Raw genomic sequence first — 19523 nt, forward strand, 5'->3', positions numbered from 1 at the left:
GTAGGATATATCCTTGGTCCTTTGTAGAAGATTTCCTTTGAAGAAGATTTCCTTTGTGGAAGATTTCTTTTGTAGAAGATTTCCTAGGTCCTTCTTATTTTTTTTTTTACGAATTTTACCTTACACTTTTTTTATCATCTCTTGGGGCAAAGCCCCTAGAGGCTAGAGGCGAAGCCGCTAGTTTATAATATAATAGCCTAAATCGTTCTTAAGACTTATGAGAAACTTCTCTGTAAAGGAGAACCATATCGGTTCAGCGGTTAGCGAGATCCTCCGCTACAGACAAAAAAGCTTACTACTTTATGTAATAGATTAAAGAGGACGGATATAGATTGACGGATTTTTTTAATACTGATAAAGATTAAAAATGCTAAATAAACAAGTATGATTTAGTCCAGTAATAGACGTTCAAGGATTGGGATGAAGGGGTGTTTACTCCTTCTACCCCCCTTAAAACTATTAAAAGAACGTGTCCTAACTTTTGTGATTTTTAAAAGATAGATAGTCCGTGTTTTTAGAAAGTAGAAGATGTAAAATGATCCATAGAATTTAGATATGCAATCGGTTTTTTTTGTAGGCCTCTTATTTTTGAAGTAATTTAAGTTTATTTTAAAAAGTTAAGTTGGTTTTAAGGTACTAAAACGCAACAAATAAAGATGAAAATTGCCATTCTGGACAAAAATAGTAAGATATTTAATTTGACACCTTACTTTGGGAGCCCGTCACGAATGGGTAAAAAAGCACAAAAGTTAGAACACGTTCTTTACAAGATTACCCAATCAAACCTTTAAAACCTCTCATTTTACCCCTCAAAAAAAAAAAAAAAAAAAATTGGACGTTCTTCCTTTCTTAATTGACATTTTTAACCTTTATGCTTGGTTTTTGTTTAACATAAATACATAAGAACTATATTACATATATCCTACATAACATAATGATAAAATTACAACATATTTTACAATATTTAAAGACTATCTTATTCTTAATAATATTTTTTTTTTATAATTTTAACAACGTAAAAAAGAAGCCTGCTTCTTATGAGTGTTTTTAAATATAATTAGGTCAATTTGATAATAAATATTTTAATGAGATTACATAGCTAATTACAATATGTAGAAATAACAGGACTCGGCAGCCGCGACTGAGCCTCAAATTCAAGACAATTTTGGAGATTTAAAAATATTTTTTGACAAGAGGGATTGTCATATTTGGGTCTGATTAATTTTTAAATGTGTAAGAGGTTGATTTCCCTGTAGCTTACAAGCGGTTGAGACGCGGCTGCCGAGCCCTGAGTAAAAAATTGAAAAAAATAAAAGTCCCAGCCACTCTGTAATAAGGGTTTTTCCGAACGCCATTATGTGTATTTAAATTGTCTGTAACTTTTGATGATTTAAGTTCCAAAATGTCAAGTAATTTCTAGAAAATAACTGCTAAAGTATTTTCTTTCCTATTAATTTGTTATTACTGCGCTACTTATGTACGGACAAGAACGTCAACATCCATAAAATATGACAATTATAAAATTTCCGTTGATGATTGGGCGTCTATGGTAACCTCAGCGTTTGTAGTAAAAATCATGATTGTATAGGCGCGGCTGGCTAACCAGTGCAACTGAAATAAAAAAGCTTATTAAAAATTTTATCGAGTATTCTAAGATTAGAGAAAAAAAAACTAGAGGGAGAAAGGGTTAAACAATTGTGTCATATATTTATGTTGTGATGTCATATATTTAAGTTTGCAGACATATGTTAGTTGTTACTCTTAATTACTCTTTAATTGCTCTCAGAAAGAATAAAGAGAAAATATATTTAAGTCAGTTGATATTGAGAGTCCTAACACAGAACATTATCTGGTTTGGGTTCGAGTCTTTATTAAGACCAATACAGCTATTTACAGACATCCTACTACTTTAGATAGTTTGCATAGGCAGATATTCTACCCCTTCAAAGTGCATAGTTAATTAATACATTGTATTAATTAAACAGACAGTCATCCTGTTGTTTGGTGTCCTGATATACAGACAGACATCCTGCTACTTCAGAACTATCCAGCTTTGAATAATCAGTAGTTTTGACTTATTAACATATTTAATCATTTCTAAATATAGTATCAATATATAATCTTATTTACTCAAAAACTGCATTTAATCCAATATAATAAATACTTAAAAATCTGTTTGCATTTTGAATTGAACATTAAGTCTACTCTATCATTAACTTATGTAAGTCTGTCTATATCACATTTGGCGCAGTCTTATTGTGCTACGTGTTATTTAGACCTACTGCTGAGTTAAGGGTGGGGGAAGTGGTGTTTAATTTGGAGTCAATCACTTTTTGAGATATTTTTTTATCTCGGATTTTTCACAGTTTTGTTTTATTCTTTTATATTTTTAACTTGATTTATATTTCAGGTTTCTGTGGAATTTCATTCTTTAACTCTTCTGATCTAAATTTCACGGCGGATCTAGTTCTCGTGCTCGGATATGGCTGATGGTGAAAAAGGAGAGCGGGGTAAAAATGAAGGCAAGCGTGGACGGCCGCCTAAACGTCCTCGGGAGACTGACAGTCAGGATGATGATGGAACTCCCGAAAATTGGGAGGAGGAGGATGCTGCGGCTGAGGATGCTGGTGCAGGTGCCAATGCGAATGTGGAGTTGGCGTTGGGCGAGGTGGAGAATGACGTTGTGCCTGAAAGCATAAAAAAATATGTTAGGGCAATGTTGAAGGAGCATACGACTGTCAAATGTCAGGTGGATAAGTTAACGGCGGCGAATAAACGGCTGGAGAATAAGGTGAAAGAGTTTAAGAACTCTGATGAGCATAAGAAGTTAGGTTATGATGTTGATTTGGCTACTATTAAGAAAAAGGTGGCGCAATTGCCAGCGGATGGGGATATTAGCGGTTTTTTGTATGAGACAAGTATGGGGGCTAGTGTATCTGCAGTCAAAGCGACGGGAGATGATTCGTTTAATACATCTTTCATTAATCGCTTGAGTGTGGAGGCTAAATTGGATTCTACAAATTTTGAGGCTAAAAGGGTGAAAAGTGCTCCTGGACATTTGAAGTTTTCGCAGATTGAGTTTTTGGGTCCTGTTGGGAATGGAAATTGGATGAATGTTCGTGAGAGTTGTCTGACCGAATATGAGAATCAATTGTTGGATATATTTCCTTTAATTGAGGAAAGGGCTGAAGTGCTTAAGGCCTATAAAAAGGTGGCCGGCGGTAGTGTAAGCCAACAGACTGTAGAGGAGCAGTTTAAGGAGTTTTGTCTTGTAAGAGGAGTCAAGTGGGATAGTGATTTTGTGCGGGATGCTCCATTTTGGGATGGAAACATAGATTTTGAGGATTATTTCTTATCCTTATGGAGGGTTGCTAGGTTCGCAAAGTTGGAGGATCCTATGCTTTTCAAGGACGTCCTGTACAATAGGATTTTTGAGTGCAAAGGGAAGAAGATGGGGAGGCTTATTACGCCGGAGGCTAATGCTTCCCTAAGTGCTTTAGGTTATTACCTGTTGATAAGAAGGTTGGTGATACCCTTTGCTGATACAGAGTCGGCTACCAAATTCTTTTACGCCCTGAAACAAAAGAGTGGTCAGAATGTGGATGTGTTTTTCAATGCTAAGTTGCGGCTGTTTAGGCTTATGCATCCTGGTCAAATTTCTAGACAATCTTGGCGTGATTTTTACAATAATGTGGCTAAGAATTTGCTGTTTTCTGATTTAGCTAGAGATATGGCTAATTTCATTGAATCTATGCATTACCTGGAAGATTACAGTGCTTTCTTGACTTATTTGATTCGCAGAGGTCAGCATTATATAAGCTGGGCTCGTTCTGGACACGTTTCACCTGAAAATGTAACGTCCTGTTATTCTCAGGCTATGGAAGGGTTGAGGCTAGAGGATTCTAGGGAGGTAAAAGCTAAGCCTGTAATCAGTGAAGTGCATGTATCTGATATGGAGGGCAGGACTGAGATTGGCGATAATAATGCGTGGATTGAAGGGGATGATGATATTCCTTGGGATCAGGTTGAGAACGTGATTGGGGCTCTGAATTCGAAGGCTAAAACTATGATTTGTTGGTATTGTGGGAAAAAAGGTCATGTAGTGGCTAGTTGCTGGCAGAAGAGAGACGGCAAGCCGCCAGCTCCTGATTCTCGCATAGGAAAGACCAAAGCTAAGTTTTTCTCAGCCGGTAGCGAAAAGAAAGAGGGTCCTGGAGTGCCTAATAATAGGGTAATACCTGAGCAGTTTCTGAAGAAGACAGTCAATCAGGTGGGGCCTGTTGTGGATTCTGAAAAGAGCAGAGATGAGAAACAGTATGAGGCTATGATTGCTGACATAGCCAGAAACAATTTTCAGCAATATCCTATGTAATGGATACGATTGATTCGATATATAAATTTCATTTTGGGATGAAATTTATAGATCGTTCTTTTATTCGTATTCATTATATAGGCTATAGTACTGTAAATAGTTAATTTTGCTGTTTTGTATTCACATTATTGCTCTCAACTTTATAAAGTATTACTGTCTTGCTTATTCTTCAGTCAAGGTGTGATCGTGTTAATGAAAACATTATATATATATATATCTACTATATATTATATTTTGATAGGTACCTATGCAAGGTTGAAGTAAATGTTAATACTTCGAGAGGTACTTACTTGTATAAGAATAGGCTTGGAGTGTAGCTGTGTGATGCTGGTAGTCTGGGAGATGTACAGGATTTCATAAATCGAACAGTATGTTGGCGGCTGGTGACAGATGGGGGGCTGACTGCTGTGTAGTGGAATGATGTATATCTAAAATATATGGATATATTAATTAATTATAATGACTAGTGTTTTCAAGAGATTGTGAAGTTTTTGAAGATAACGAAAATGCCTATTTGTGCGGATTTAGAATTTTTTGTGCCTGGGGCTGATATTCCGGTGAAGGAGTTAGGAATTATTGATACAGGAAATAATTTTAATTCTTTGATATCTAGAGAAATTCTTGATAAACATGGAATTGAGTTTTGTCCTGCTAAATTATCAGCGTATTCAGTAGATTTAAAGAAAGTTAATATTATTGGATATGTTGAGTTGAAATTTAGATTTGCTGGAACTCAAGCTGTGTTTACGGAGATATTTTATGTACCTGAGGTGACGAGTAGGTTGGTAAATCTTGGATCTGATTTCCTGAAAAAGAATAAAATTAATATTTGTTTGGATGAGGATAAGTTTGAATTTTGTGGGGAATCTGTTCCTATTAATTCCTGTTTACAGAAACAGGTGGTGGCGGAGATACAGAAAATTCCTATTTTGTCCGGACGAATGAATTCTGAAATTCCATCTAAACCTACCTTGCCAGGGATAAAGGAGGGGGGTGGGTTTGGAGAGTTATATTCAACGAAGTATAATGTGAAGTTGCTGGATAAAACTATTTTTTATCCTGGAGGATCTACCGCTGTGGTGCATGTGACTGGATTAAAGAATGATGGACTTTGGTACGTGTCCCCTAATTCTTCTAAGATGACAAGTGGCAATGGGATTATGATTATTGAGGGGGTGTATCAGCCACGGAAAGATGGGTCCTGCGTGGTTAATGTAGTTAATGCGTCAATAAAACCTATTACCTTGCTGAGAAATGTGAAGATGGGGCATTGTTTCATCATGGATAATCAAGATGTCACCTGTAATAAAACAATTAATGAATTGGATAAGCCAGAAAAGTTGTCGGGGCAAAAAATGCATGAACGGGTACAGTTTATTATTCAAAAATTGAAGTTAGATGAAAACCAGATGATTAAGGAAAATCCAGAATTGAAACCTAGGATTATTAAAATTTGTTTGGAAAATTTTGATATCTTTTCAATGAATGATTCAGATATTGGTGATTGTAGATTAATGACATATAATACAGAATTGTTACCTGGAGCTAAACCTGTGAAGGCCAGAAATATTCCATTGAATCCAGAGTACGATGCTAAGTTGAAAGAGCAGTTAACCAAATGGCTGGATGCCGGCATTATTGAGGAGGGTTTCTCGGATTGGTCTAGTCCTATTTTTGCTGTGAAAAAGAAGGCTGCACCTGGAGCAGAGGCTAAGTTGAGGTTTGTCATCGATTTCCGCAATTTGAACAACGTGACTAAGCGGGTGGCGTGGCCGCTGCCACTGATTTCTGATAATCTGACGAAGCTGGGTTCTGGCAAGGTGTTCAGTACTCTTGATTTGACAGCTGCCTACCATTCGATGACTATGGATGAAGACTCTAAACCGTTGACAGCTTTTAGTGCAGCAAACAGGATGTATTTGTTTAACAGGTTGCCATTTGGGTTGTGTAATGCACCCAGCCTGTTCTGTGCTCTGATGGATAAGGTGCTGTCTATCCTGCCAGGTATGTATGGATTCTGTATCAGTTACTTGGACGATCTGATCGTGTTTTCATCAAGTCCAGAGGAACATGTAGAGCATCTGCAGGCACTGTTTCAAGTTCTTAGGCAGGTCAACCTGAAATTGAATTTAGATAAGTGTGATTTATTGACTAGAGAATGCCATTATTTGGGGCATATTATTAGTGCCGATGGATTGAAAATGAATCCTGCATATTTGGAACGGATTAAGGATTGGGGCAAGCCTAGAACAGGGAAGGAGTTGCAGAAATTTTTGGGATTTACTAATTATTACAGAGGATATTTTGCTGATTATGCCAAGAGGTCGTGCATGTTGGATAGTCACAGGAATGACACTATAATAAAGTGGACAGAGGAATTGAACAGAGTATGGACTGAATTTATGGAAATGTTCAAGACTGAGATGTGTAAAGGCTATCCTCAATGGGATAATCCTAATCTTTTTATCGTGGATGTAGATTATAGTTCTCAGTATTTAAATGAAAATGAAATAAGGTTATGGATATTGGAAAGGAGACAGTTGTCGTCTTATGAGAGGGCGGAGTTATCGGGCAGAAAAGAACTATTGTACAATCTTATTGGCCATATGTATGTGCTAGAGGGGGTTGTAATTTTCAGACAGCCTTTGGCCGAAGGGGGTTTTGTCGAGAGGCCTGTAGTGCCTCTTTCTTTATACAATGATATATTTGATTCAGCTCATGGTGGATATGGTTCTGGACATAGAGGTGTGCAGGAGACAATACGTAAAATAAATGAGAGATTTTTTATGCCTGGCGTGAACAAGTTTGTGGAATTGAGAATACGAAGTTGTATTACATGTTTGAAAAAGGCTGGAAGTAATCCTAAACATGTTTCACCTATAACTCATTCTGTTCAAAGTAGTGAAGTTTTTGCTAATATGTCAGTGGATCTAGTTGGTCCTTGGACTCCATGTTATCATCAGGGACAGACGGTTAAATTTGTCTTAATCATGGTTTGTTTATTTTCTAGATATGTTTTTACATGTCCGTTGGTTGATGCTAAAACTGAAACAACTGTAAAGGCTATATTGGAAAATTTTGTACCTACCTATGGTTTATTTAGGGCTTTGAGATCGGATAGAGGTACAAATTTTACAAGCAGTGTGTTTAAAGGTGTGATGAAAGGATTGGGGGTGGATACTGTCCTAATTCCCCCCAGGAATCCAAATTCGAATCCTGTAGAGAGGCAAAATCAAAGTTTGTATGCTGCTTTGAAAGTAGATGAAAATCATGGAACAAAGGACTGGGCTAAAAAATTACCTTTGGCTACGTTGGTGATTAACTGCTCCAAGAGTACTAGAACTGGATATTCTCCATTTTTTCTAGTTTTCGGTCGGCAGCCACGTATTCCCCTCGATTTTCTATCACCAGTCCCGTCTGTTGAATCTTCATCCTCGCGGTCGTATTTGGAATTTCTGAAAAATATGGAGGATGTAATTAAGAGAATTTCTACAAAATCCAAGTTATATTTAGAGGTTCAAAATAAACACAGAGTACAGAGGGAAGCATTAAGAGTGACAGATGTTTGTTATGCTTTCTTTAATATTGTGAAGACTGACGTGTCCAAGAAATTACAGTCTTTCTATGGAGGGCCTTTAGTTAAGAAATTTTCGGATGCATTGTATGAGTTGGCACCTTTTGGGAATAATTCCATCAAGAAAAATCAGGTTGTGGCTAGGGATAAAATTCGAAAAATTCATGCTCGAACGGAAGTTTTAGGGGAGGAGGTTAATTTTAACGTTTTTCCTTTACCTGAAATTTGTCCGTCCGATGAGATATTTTTGGAGGTTGACAATATGCCTGTAGAGAGAGAAACTGTAGAGGAGAGAGAGAGTGAAGATGTTGTGTATTTGTCATCTGAAAATGATGGTTTTGAATTAGCAGAAGAAAGACAGAGTGACGAGATTCAGGAGAAGGAGAGTGAGGTTGAGGTTGATAATGACAGAGTTTCAGGGGATGGAAATGAGTGGAACGTTAATAGAGAAATTATACCTGTAGGGGAAGGAGTAGAGGTGGGAGTGACAGATGAATCTGTGGTGCCTGCTCCTGTAGTTGAGGGTAATTTTGACGAGGTTGAGCTTCCATCGGAACAGTCGTTTTTGACTACGGCGCCGCCGCAATCTTCACCTGAAAGATTAGTTACAATTAAGAAAAGTGGATCACGGGTGGCGAAATATTTATGGGACACTGGGAGGAGGTTAAGATCTCAGGTAGGGGGTCCTGTGGTACATGTTCAGATAGGAACTCGAGGACTGAGAAAGTAGGGAAAGGAGAGCTGATAATAATTATTTTTGAAAAAAAAATATTATATAAATACATATAAATATTTAAAAAGTATATTATAATAAGAGTTCATGAATTGTTATTTGATTATTTAAATAACAAATATGTGCTGACAAAGCTAGTAGGTGGAAAGTTGTCCTGCAATGAAAGGCTAAATCAGTTGATATTTGCGGGTGAATTGGTGAACAGTTATCAGCTAATAATGTCTGGTCATAATAATAAATTCAAATCAGGTAAATATTTTTTAATTTGGGGATTGTGTTTGATACCCTGTGGGGCTGATGTGATACCTGTGCTAGTAAAGGAGTGTGTTGGTGACGGTCCTGAGTTGAGGGCTTCAGAATGTACAGTATTTGGTCAGCATGAGTTTAATGGAACAATCAGCGGTCATCTGTTAAAAAAAGTGGGAGTGAGATTTTTGCCTGCGGTACAATGTCACGTCGACAGAACGGTTCACACCTGGTATTGTGGCAAATATAGCCACTTACATTTAGGGGCACCAGCTGTTGTTAGTAGTGATGAGTTAATTTCTAGTGAAGATTGTAAAAGGATGGAGGAACAGAGGGTGTTAGACATAGATGGACGACGGTTGCCTGTAGCGTTTTATGACCGGTCAATGACTTATTTCATAAATGGTACCATTCTGTATGATGATATGATGACGTATGGGATTGACCCTCAGTGCAGAGGGGATGGTATTTATTTAAATAATACCTTTGTGCCTAATACTTTTCAAGAAGTTCAGATTACAAGTTATTTGAAAAATATACAAATTTCAATGTTACCTGATAACAGTTGTTTTCTTGAGGATCAGTTCATTGGTGCACATTGTCTGGAGTCTGATCTGCGGCTTGGGCTTGATCGAGTGATAGTTCACAATAAATCACAGGAAGATAGACGTCATTTTAGTTATTTTCGGACTGTTGAAATTGTAAATTTAACTTTGTTTACATTTTCTAATATGGCGGATGATGCTAATAATCAGGGTGGCCAAAGTTGGTTGGCGATATCTCCACAGTTTTCGTTGGGATTGAAACTGGGGAAAAAAGTGGAGTTTTCTGACTTTCTGACTGATTTGCATTATTTTCATACTAACGTTCCTGATGTATTTTTGTGGATTACAACTGCTAAAAAGAATTTTTTTCCTTGGATGCGAAAAAAGGAGGAGGATGGTGCTTTATTATTACAGCTAACGTCTTCATATCATCAGGTGGAAAGGATTTTGCAGGCAGAACAGGGGTGTTGGGAGAATAATTTGTTTCATTCCAACATCAAACAAGTCGGAAATTTGTTGGTACAACATCTAGGGGAGATGGAACTTGTGTCTGTATGTAAAAAAAGATGGTTGAATGTGACTTTAGGAGCAAATTTGCCGTGTTATCTTGGTCATTTTTCTTTGTTCATGGATGATAGAATTGTTGCTGTAGAACCGTTCACAAGATTAGTTAAAAATGTTTCCTTGTTGATGGTTGTCGAGTGTAGGAAAAATCCAGTATTTGTGAGAGTTAAACATGGATTATATTTAGGCAACAAGGGGGCAGGAATGCAGCTGGTTCAGACTAAACGGCTGGAGGATAGTTGGTTGAAGGTACCATTGAATTTTGAGGATCTGTTGGATAAGGGAGAGAAAGGACAGGTGTTGGAGTCTGTGGAAGAGGCTAAACTTTCGGAATTGGCTGCTAATTCAAATGCTTTTGTTGTAGAGGTTACAGAAGATTGGTTTGTACATTTGTATAATACCTCGATTGATTGGTTGACTAATAGTTGGCAGCATTTTGTTATGGCTGTGATGGGTGCTGCGGGGGTGGTTGTTGGATTGCTGTGTGTTGGTTGTTTAGGCAGACTGTGTAACTGCGTTAAATTTTCGCGTTATCGGGAAAACAGTAATTAAAATTTGGCATCCCTGATAAATATAATTTGTGTAAAGTATTTCGTTTTGAATGTCGTCTTATATATGAAAAATGTTGAAATATTAAAATATTAAAATGTTAATATTTAATTATTGATTATTATCAGGAAATGGAGATGGAAACGAAAGGCGGTATCAGCGGCCGTCTGGTCGGCGGGAGGAGCGTGAACCGTCTGTTGAGATGTTGGATGCTAGTAGAGCTAATCGGCGGCATGTTGTGTATAGAAGAGATGATAGGAGGCAGTATGATGTAGAATCGCCCAGGTATGAGCCTGGGTATGATGATGAAGACGATGTTGGCAACGTGAGCCTTGAGGTTGAGCTTGATTCCAGGGATCGTCTGCCTAGTGAACAGAGTGGTTCAGAGCTAGACAGTTGGATTGAGCCTCCAACGGACAAGCCTGAAAAGGTGGCAGATACTGGTTCTGGTGAGGGACGGCGCAGGTTTGGTAAGTTTGTGCCAAATCAGGCTGCTGGGTTGGTCAGGACTAAGGGAGCCAGCAAGGCTTATGATGATGCTGGGGAAGGTACTTCCAGAAGGGGAGCCAGCAAGGCTTATAATGATGCTGGGGAAGGTACTTCCAGAAGGGGCGTGGTCAAGCGGCCTGCTGGGGCAGATTCTCTTGGGCCTAAACAAAAGAGGGAGTTACCAGATTTACGTGCTGAGGTTGAGAGAAATAAGGCTGAACGCAAGAATGACAGACGTGGCTTGGCGCCGCTCAGTGATGAGGATATAGGTAGAATCAGTAATTCTGTCGCTGTGACTCTAAAGCCTATGATTGAGGAAAAAATTCGTGAAGCTGTAAGAGAATCAGTCAAAAGTTTGAACACTGCACAGAAACTTTGGCAGACGGACAGTCATAATCGGATTAAAGATATGTTGGCCTCGCATAAGAGGGATCTAATGGACTGTATAAGGAAGGTCGATACGGAGATGCAGCAAATGGTGGCTACTACTGCACAGCAAAAGGCTTCTTATGTGGTACAGAGTGTACAGACAGCAATGACTGATAATTGGGAAAGTAGTTCAACCAAGTTGGGACAGCAGGTGGGCCAACAGGTGGAAAGTGTTTTGGCAGGACAGGGAACTAAGGTTCAAGAGGCTATTTCTGAGATGGCGCAAAAAGAGGCTGAAGTGCAAAGGCACCTGTCTAATATTTTTAGTGAGCTTAGCGAGATCCGGCGCAGAATAAACAATGACTTACCGGCGGCGGCATATTGGCAGTTGCAACAGGCTGAAACTTCTGGCGGTGCTGAGGCTAACAACGGGGTGATGATGGTTTCGGGAGGTGTTCAGGTCACTGGTGGTGTTGATATGGAGGTGGCAATGCCGGCAGATGGGCCAGCGGTTGCTGCAGAGGTGGCTGTTGCGAATGATACCGCCTCAGCGGTAAATGATGCTGTGATGGTTGCTGTAGGAGGGCCCGTAACTGCTGCAGCGAGTAATGCTGTCATGGCGGCAACAGTGGGTGTCTTGGCTGAGGTTGGTGGAGGGGCGCTGAACACTCCTCCTCCAGTGGGTGAAGGAGAGGAAGGACTTGAGGCCGGGGTTAATTTCGATGTAGGTTCACCCAGTGAAGACATTGATCCCAGTTTATTGGATCAGCCTGATGGATGGTGAAACCATGCTTAGCTGGATGGTTTCAGAAGGGGGTAAATGTCATATATTTATGTTGTGATGTCATATATTTAAGTTTGCAGACATATGTTAGTTGTTACTCTTAATTACTCTTTAATTGCTCTCAGAAAGAATAAAGAGAAAATATATTTAAGTCAGTTGATATTGAGAGTCCTAACACAGAACATTATCTGGTTTGGGTTCGAGTCTTTATTAAGACCAATACAGCTATTTACAGACATCCTACTACTTTAGATAGTTTGCATAGGCAGATATTCTACCCCTTCAAAGTGCATAGTTAATTAATACATTGTATTAATTAAACAGACAGTCATCCTGTTGTTTGGTGTCCTGATATACAGACAGACATCCTGCTACTTCAGAACTATCCAGCTTTGAATAATCAGTAGTTTTGACTTATTAACATATTTAATCATTTCTAAATATAGTATCAATATATAATCTTATTTACTCAAAAACTGCATTTAATCCAATATAATAAATACTTAAAAATCTGTTTGCATTTTGAATTGAACATTAACCCATTAGTGCCGAACCGGGCATCAAAACCCGGTTCCGAAAAATGGAAAAAAAACCGGTTTCCGGCTTCATAATTGCATCATTCTCAGAATGAATCCCCCCTCTACTACCCTGACTTTCATTTCCCCCTGGAGCAGGCAGTTTAGCTTACTTCCGTTTGCTGGTATAGCTCAACAAAATTTGAAAATCATGAAAATTCAAAATACCCTTCTAACTTTTTTGTTTTTATAGTAAAGTCGCTGATTTTTTTTGTGAAATCTAATGTTTATTGACAAGTACATCTATTTGTGAATTCGTTTTATTCAAATTATAATTTTTTATATGATTTTTTAACCTTTTTTTTACGCCCTATTATGACCCGGTTCGGCTTGGCCATAAATACCCGAAAATTTTAAAACCCGGCTCGGTTTCGGTTTTTATTACCCGGTTTTAACTTTTCAACCAATAAAAATAACAGTTTACATCATTAGTAAGGGTTTGAGCCACCCTAATAACCCTAGTAATCTCTATAGGTGTCACCCAATAGTTTTATGCTCGTTTTCTGATATGTAACACCCAAATTTTATATGTTCTTTTTTTGTAGTGTGTGTCTTTTAAAACTTCGAGCAACGGGTTTTTTTACCCGAAAACGGCGGCACCTATAGCCGAAACACTAAATTTGAAATAAATCGCTTCGTATTATACTTGTAGCTCTTTAGATTACATGAGGTTGTGTAGTTTTCAATTACGGATCGTATCAAAGTTCTAAAAAGTGTTCATCTCACTTTTGGCGTTCAAAAATTACATTTTTCGATTTTTGGTCAAAATAACCGGGTTTATACAGGTCAACCGGGTTTTAAAACTGGGGGAAAGCACCAAAAACGGGTGTTAATGCCTGGTTGGTATTTATGGCCAAGCCGAACCGGGTTTTTTTGCAACTTTCCTGTGCACGCCACTAGAGCAAAACAAAAAAATACGAATTCCGTTTTGACCATTATAAAGCTTCCCTGAAACTTACAGCTCGATCGGCCCATAAAAGTGGCGCTCGGCACTAATGGGTTAAGTCTACTCTATCATTAACTTATGTAAGTCTGTCTATATCACAATTGTATCACCCCATCGCAACCACCTTGTGCAACCTTTCCATTAGTTCATTAAAAATGGTGTCGCTTTTATTAACGCAGCCAAGTAGCAGAAAATGATTTAGAAGCAGACGAAGAAGGTCGTTGAAAAAGGAGGTGAGTAAGCTGTTTATATATACATCTATACTATAGATTTGTTATTTTAAGTGTTTTAAGGGACGATGGACAATAAATTGATGTACAACAACCCAAATTTCAAATTACCCCATATGTAAATTACAATTGGAGCATAGATAAGACATGTTTATAAAACTTTGAATTCCAGTATAATTTACTCTTCTATTCCCTCCCTATGTATTTTAAAGTATATTTTGGCGATGATTTTATGCTTGTCAAGGTTTGACTTCTAAGGCTCCTATAACCTTTAGTAACAAAAAACACAAAGTCCAGCCTTAATGCCCATACACAAAGTCCCCAAAGTTTTATAATAATGTTTTCTTATTCCTTGGCTTAACAACGTTAGGGACTATTGTTGAATTGTGATTGATTGGTTCATTAACTTGAGTGTTTAAACTTTTCAACCACTAATCTACAGAAGGGGTATTTTTGTGTATCATTGTGACTGGGGAGAGGGATGTTTATTACACAAGCCCCCAAAGTTTTATGATAATGTTTTCTTATTCGTTGGCTCAACAACTTTAGGGACTATTGTTGAATTTTGATTGGTTGGGTCATTGAGTACCTAAAAGTTTCAACTACTAATTGTAATCTATAGAGTAGGGATAATTTTGTGTATCAACATTGTGAATGTAGATTTATCCGCCATTATCTTATCCCTTTAGATAACTGAGTATGGCGCTCTATAAAAAGCGAAATGTAAAAATACTCATTTTTTATAGCATATTTTTATGATAACAAATTATATAATTGTATTTCTTTACAAAAATATCTTTTTTATTAAAAAGTTGACACACAAATATATGGATGGTAAAGACATAAAAGTAAATAAAAATCCTTTCAACTAAAAGAAAAGATGGCTAGAAACACCTTATTCGATAAGCGGGTCGAAAAAGACCACCCAAACCTTACAATTGAAGCGGCTTTTAGTGCCAAATAAAAAATGACGTCATAGAATACAAGGACCAATGATAGGTAAGTATACATTTATATTGCCTATCCTTGGTTAATTTTATTGTATGGCGACATTTTGTATTAGGCGCTATACGCTGCTTACTTACAATTTTTATTTTTAATTAAGATATTTGAAGAATCTTGTTTTCATAAGTAGAAAAGCAATATTAACATCTCAAACTATTTTGAGGAAAAGGAACAATAAAAAAGTTTTGAAAGGGCTTTTTATGGCTACTGAAAAGCAGTCAATAAACAGTTAGACTGCCAATGATACATCTAAGAAATAGTAAGTTCCTTTTTGTTAACTGCCATCACAAACTACCCATAGATATAAAGGGATAAGACAATTGGCGATAAATTGGAGTACATCCCAAATCATGATATACAAAATTACCCCTTGTGTAGAAAGCAATTAGTGGTTGAAACGTTAAGTCTCTCAACTTAATGAATCAACCAATCAAATTTAATAAAGTTCATCAAAGTTGTTAAGCTAACAAATAAAAAAACGTTATAATAAAACTTTAGGGACTTGTGTAATAAACAACCTAATGTCCCATCCCTCTCTGTAAAGTCCAGACTTACAGCCAGGCCTATATACTCTTATCTTGTATATTTGCTACGCTCATAAAAAATTATAGGAATTGATGGGACTAATATAGTGTTTCATTAGGGAAAAGAAAGATTTTGCTAAAAGATAAAAGAAAAGAAAAACATAGTGTTGTACTGTCTTTATTTTTGGACTTGAAAGTCCCGCCTTTCATGCCCGATGCCAATGATCAAGGACGTCCAAGCTTTTTATTTTGATGGGGATAAAGTGAGGATTTACTAAGGATTGAGGGGGATATTCTAATGTATTATTAAAAAAAATTGAAGGGGGTAAAATGAGGGGTTTTAAGGTGGAAGGGATAAACACTCCTTTACTCCCACCCTTGGAGGTCTATGTTTTTCATTTAAATTTTATTAAGGAAAAGAACAGTTGTGCCATTTTGTGAGCTTGGGCGCTTCCCTTACTCTGGATGATTTTGCAATAGAAACTATTCAAAATTAGGTATGGTAAAACCAAAGACCCTAATTTTTTTTTCTTAAGATAAAATATTTCTTTTTGTAAATTTTAAGATAATATCAATTTAACTGGTGCATACAAAAATTTAATATAATAAAGACAAAATAAATAGAACTTTTCTTTTTATTATTTTTACTTTTCTTCAGAATAAAATTGTCTATATGGTAAAAGTCTTATTGGATATTCAAACACTTTGAAACAATAAACGATGACAGGCAAATTTTGGGTTCGATTTATTACAGTATATACGGATTTTCTTCGAGTGTTACAAATATTATTAGTAAAAGGGTTTATTTATTAATGTAATGTATACAACTAAGGTTTAAGACAAATTAGACAAATTAAAATAAGACATTTTAATGCCAAGGTTAAATAAAAGTGTACGTGTTAATTGTTTAATTTTTAAATAATGGATCAAATTTGTAAATAAAAAATGTTATATAGATGTCAATGTAGAGTATTTTTTGTTTAGGTATCATCCTTTTTTTATATATATTTTATTTGCCTTTCTAGTCAGGAATAAGGTGTAGCCAAAAAGCGAAATAAGTCTAACAAATTATTTGGGGGGCATATACAAAGATCGTCGATTATACTATGTGTTGCACTTCAACGACAGCTAAAAATCACGTATATGTTTCATGAAGTTTTTTTCGAATTATTTTCGTTGTTAGTATTAGCTGCTTTCTAGTGTTTGGCAGCCAGAGCTGCTGAAGCAACGTTTCTGTGGCTGAATAAAATACATTCTGTGTTTAAAAACTGTTTTAAAAAGTTACCTGTTTTTCTTGCTCCCTAATAACACAATGGGTTGCGGGATCCTCTTGTGAAGTTCTTCGATGTCTAAATATTTGAATATTCACTAAATAATTAGTAATTTATGTGGCGCTAGCCCCCACCCTTATTTGAAATAAAGAATGAAATTAAAATGGTTTTTCAATCCATTATCTTTATGATATTGCATAAGCAAAAGGCTAATCCATGTCTGAGTTAATAAGTATTCCAGCGAGGGAGGGGACAGAAAAGAGGTTTTTAATACCAATAATTAAAAGCGAAGCTTTTCTATAATTAGGGTCGGTCCGTCCGTCCGTCCGTCCGTCCGTCCGTACGTCCGTCCGTCCGTCCGAGATAGATAGCTTTTATTCGTTATTTTAGGCATGTTAGAATTGTCCTATCGATTTCAAACTTTGCATGATGATTCCTGTTGTAGTTGGGTACGATTTAGAAAGCGTAGCAACTCTATAATCATTACCAGAATGTCCGTACGTCCATTTCAAACATGTTGATTTTTCTACTTTTTTAACAACAAATTTTCAAGTGTTTTAATTATCCGTTTGATCTGATTTTTGGTATATTGATTCCTGGGACAACAAAGAACAATATTATTAGCGAAGCAACTCTATAATCAAGTCCAAAAATGTAAGTATGTCCATAAACATTATCCTGTTTTTAAGCTGTTTTTCAACAAATTTACCTACAATTTTGATTCGACATTTATACATTTATGTTCCGATTTTTCAGTTCAGATACTATACAAGTGTTAATGTCCGTTTGTCCTACCGTTTCAGTGCTTCGCTTTTATGGATGTTGTCATCCTTGTTATATTCTACATTTATTAAACTATTAAAGAAGAATAAATAATTATACTTACAAAATGCTGACAGAATATTCGCGCGCAGATTTGAACGCAGATATCAGGGTTGTCCAAATAACGTCGCGAAATCTGAAATGAGCATTGATTAATAATAAAGAACCAGGTAGCGTATTGGATGACATAGTTTTAAATTTCAGTATCCCTTAATAAGCTGTTTAAAATCAGTATTTTGGTGTTTTCTTGTAAAAAAAAACTAGCGTTTTATTGTATGTCTATAACAAGTTTGAGAAAAATTTCGAAGATTTTTGAAATTCAATCTTATGCTATCCCGGGTTGAGCTGCAAAAAACACATATTTTCTGCATATGTATGCAAATGTGCTTATAAGGTTTACAGCCTTTTAATATTCTTAGAGAATGGATGAAGTATATACATGGATATTTTGATAGGGTATAAAATGGCGTTGTTAACATGAAAATTACTTTTTGGTTAGTTCGTTCATTCAGTAGGAGGGAAGGGGATAGGGTATAAGGGATGGATGAACGGTATCGTTATTTTATCCTACTGCGATTTTCACTTTATTGGATAACATGAAATTCTGTTTTAAGATCCAAGTAATAATACATCCATTTTGTAGAATAGCTTTACTACAATATGATAAGTTGTACATACCTTCTATCCTTACAGCAGTAGATTATAAAGTTGACTGAACAATTGATTGTTATGAGGGCATGGGACACACTATTGTTTTATTTAAATATTATAACATAATTAAAACGAATTGTCAATTTTTCCAATATACATCTAGCGATTTCTGAGAGACAAATAACGTTTTTTAGTGATTTTTTTAGGTTAGGCTAAGTTAAGTAAGAAAAGATACAAGAATAGTTATTTCTTTCATCGTATTATAAACCGCTTTCCGCGGATATAGAATGTGCAATTATTTTATTAGTTTTTTAGTCCCGAGGTGCCGAAGACACGGGTTAAAAAAACTGGTTTTAATCTTATGATTGTACATTTCTATATTCGTAGAAAGCGGTTTATAATACGATGATAGACATAGTTTTTTCGTATGGATGAGAACCAGTTCCTATCCACCGGATTCGAATAAATACGAGAAAAACTATTAAAATAAAAAAACAAAAAAATATTCAGACTAATAATCTTACTAATTACTAATTTTTTTACCTTTTTAACATTCGACCATTAAGAATAAATGTGTTATGAAATGATGTAGGAGAGGGGGGGGGGGGGAGGAGGGGACATAACCCTCTTTCAATTTTTTGTAAATTAAATGTTAACACCACCATAGTTTTGTTTGCGAGTGTGTTAAGCACGCCCCCTGGCTTACAAACGTCATAATTTTCAATTTAAAGTCAGACTAAGAAATTTTGGCATTCAACAGCCAGTACTGGATTCTTACGTTTTTAAATATATTACTATCACATTACGATCTATGTATTTCTTTTTATGTTCCTAAATCTGTATATTGTTATTGTATACTATCATCCAAGTAAGCTTTTTTGTCTGTAGAGAAGGATCTCGCCTACCACTGAACCGATATGGTCCTCCTTTACAGTAAAGCTTTTTAAAATGAATATAAAGCCCCTAGATGCTAGGAGCGCAGCTGCTAGCTTCAATATCAACATGCTATTATACCAATTAAGAACTAGATACTAGCCTGTTAATTATATCGGCATTATGGCAAAAATTATAAATTACTATTAGAAACCCATATAGGTCTGGCCTAATATTCATGTAAGAACAGCGGAACAACCAAACGAACAGATTGCGTTATAGAGAAGATTCTCATTTTTCTAGAATTTCCAATTTCCAAGTCAAGAATAGAGTAGCTACTCATTAATGGTCTGCACATAAACATTTTTTTACAACTATTTCTAATAGTAATCGAGAAAATC

At 36.3% G+C, this 19523-nt stretch overlaps 1 protein-coding gene and 2 long non-coding RNA genes across 3 annotated transcripts; all 3 read right to left on the reverse strand.

Annotated features, from left to right (window-relative positions):
• Window positions 1–210: 210 nt before the first annotated feature.
• On the reverse strand, window positions 211–18363 carry LOC145327691 (uncharacterized). Its single transcript, XR_013882224.1, has 4 exons — window positions 18277–18363; window positions 17663–17734; window positions 16791–16854; window positions 211–1611 (listed from the first exon to the last, which is right to left on the reverse strand). It is a non-coding gene; the product is annotated as an uncharacterized LOC145327691 (long non-coding RNA).
• Window positions 4618–6416, reverse strand: LOC145328337 (uncharacterized). The gene is made up of 4 exons (XM_080171967.1): window positions 5912–6416; window positions 5616–5672; window positions 5138–5178; window positions 4618–4800 (listed from the first exon to the last, which is right to left on the reverse strand). Exons 1-4 carry the CDS (start codon window positions 6099–6101, stop codon window positions 4618–4620), a joined length of 471 nt encoding a protein of 156 aa, XP_080028093.1. The 5' UTR covers window positions 6102–6416.
• LOC145328039 (uncharacterized) lies at window positions 6884–9695 on the reverse strand. Its single transcript, XR_013882315.1, has 4 exons — window positions 9481–9695; window positions 8986–9086; window positions 8405–8539; window positions 6884–7827 (listed from the first exon to the last, which is right to left on the reverse strand). It is a non-coding gene; the product is annotated as an uncharacterized LOC145328039 (long non-coding RNA).
• Window positions 18364–19523: the final 1160 nt, after the last annotated feature.

The sequence above is a fragment of the Acartia tonsa genome, chromosome 9, assembly GCF_053477335.1.
Source record: "Acartia tonsa isolate MP-2025a chromosome 9, ASM5347733v1, whole genome shotgun sequence".
Lineage (NCBI taxonomy): Eukaryota > Metazoa > Arthropoda > Copepoda > Calanoida > Acartiidae > Acartia > Acartia tonsa.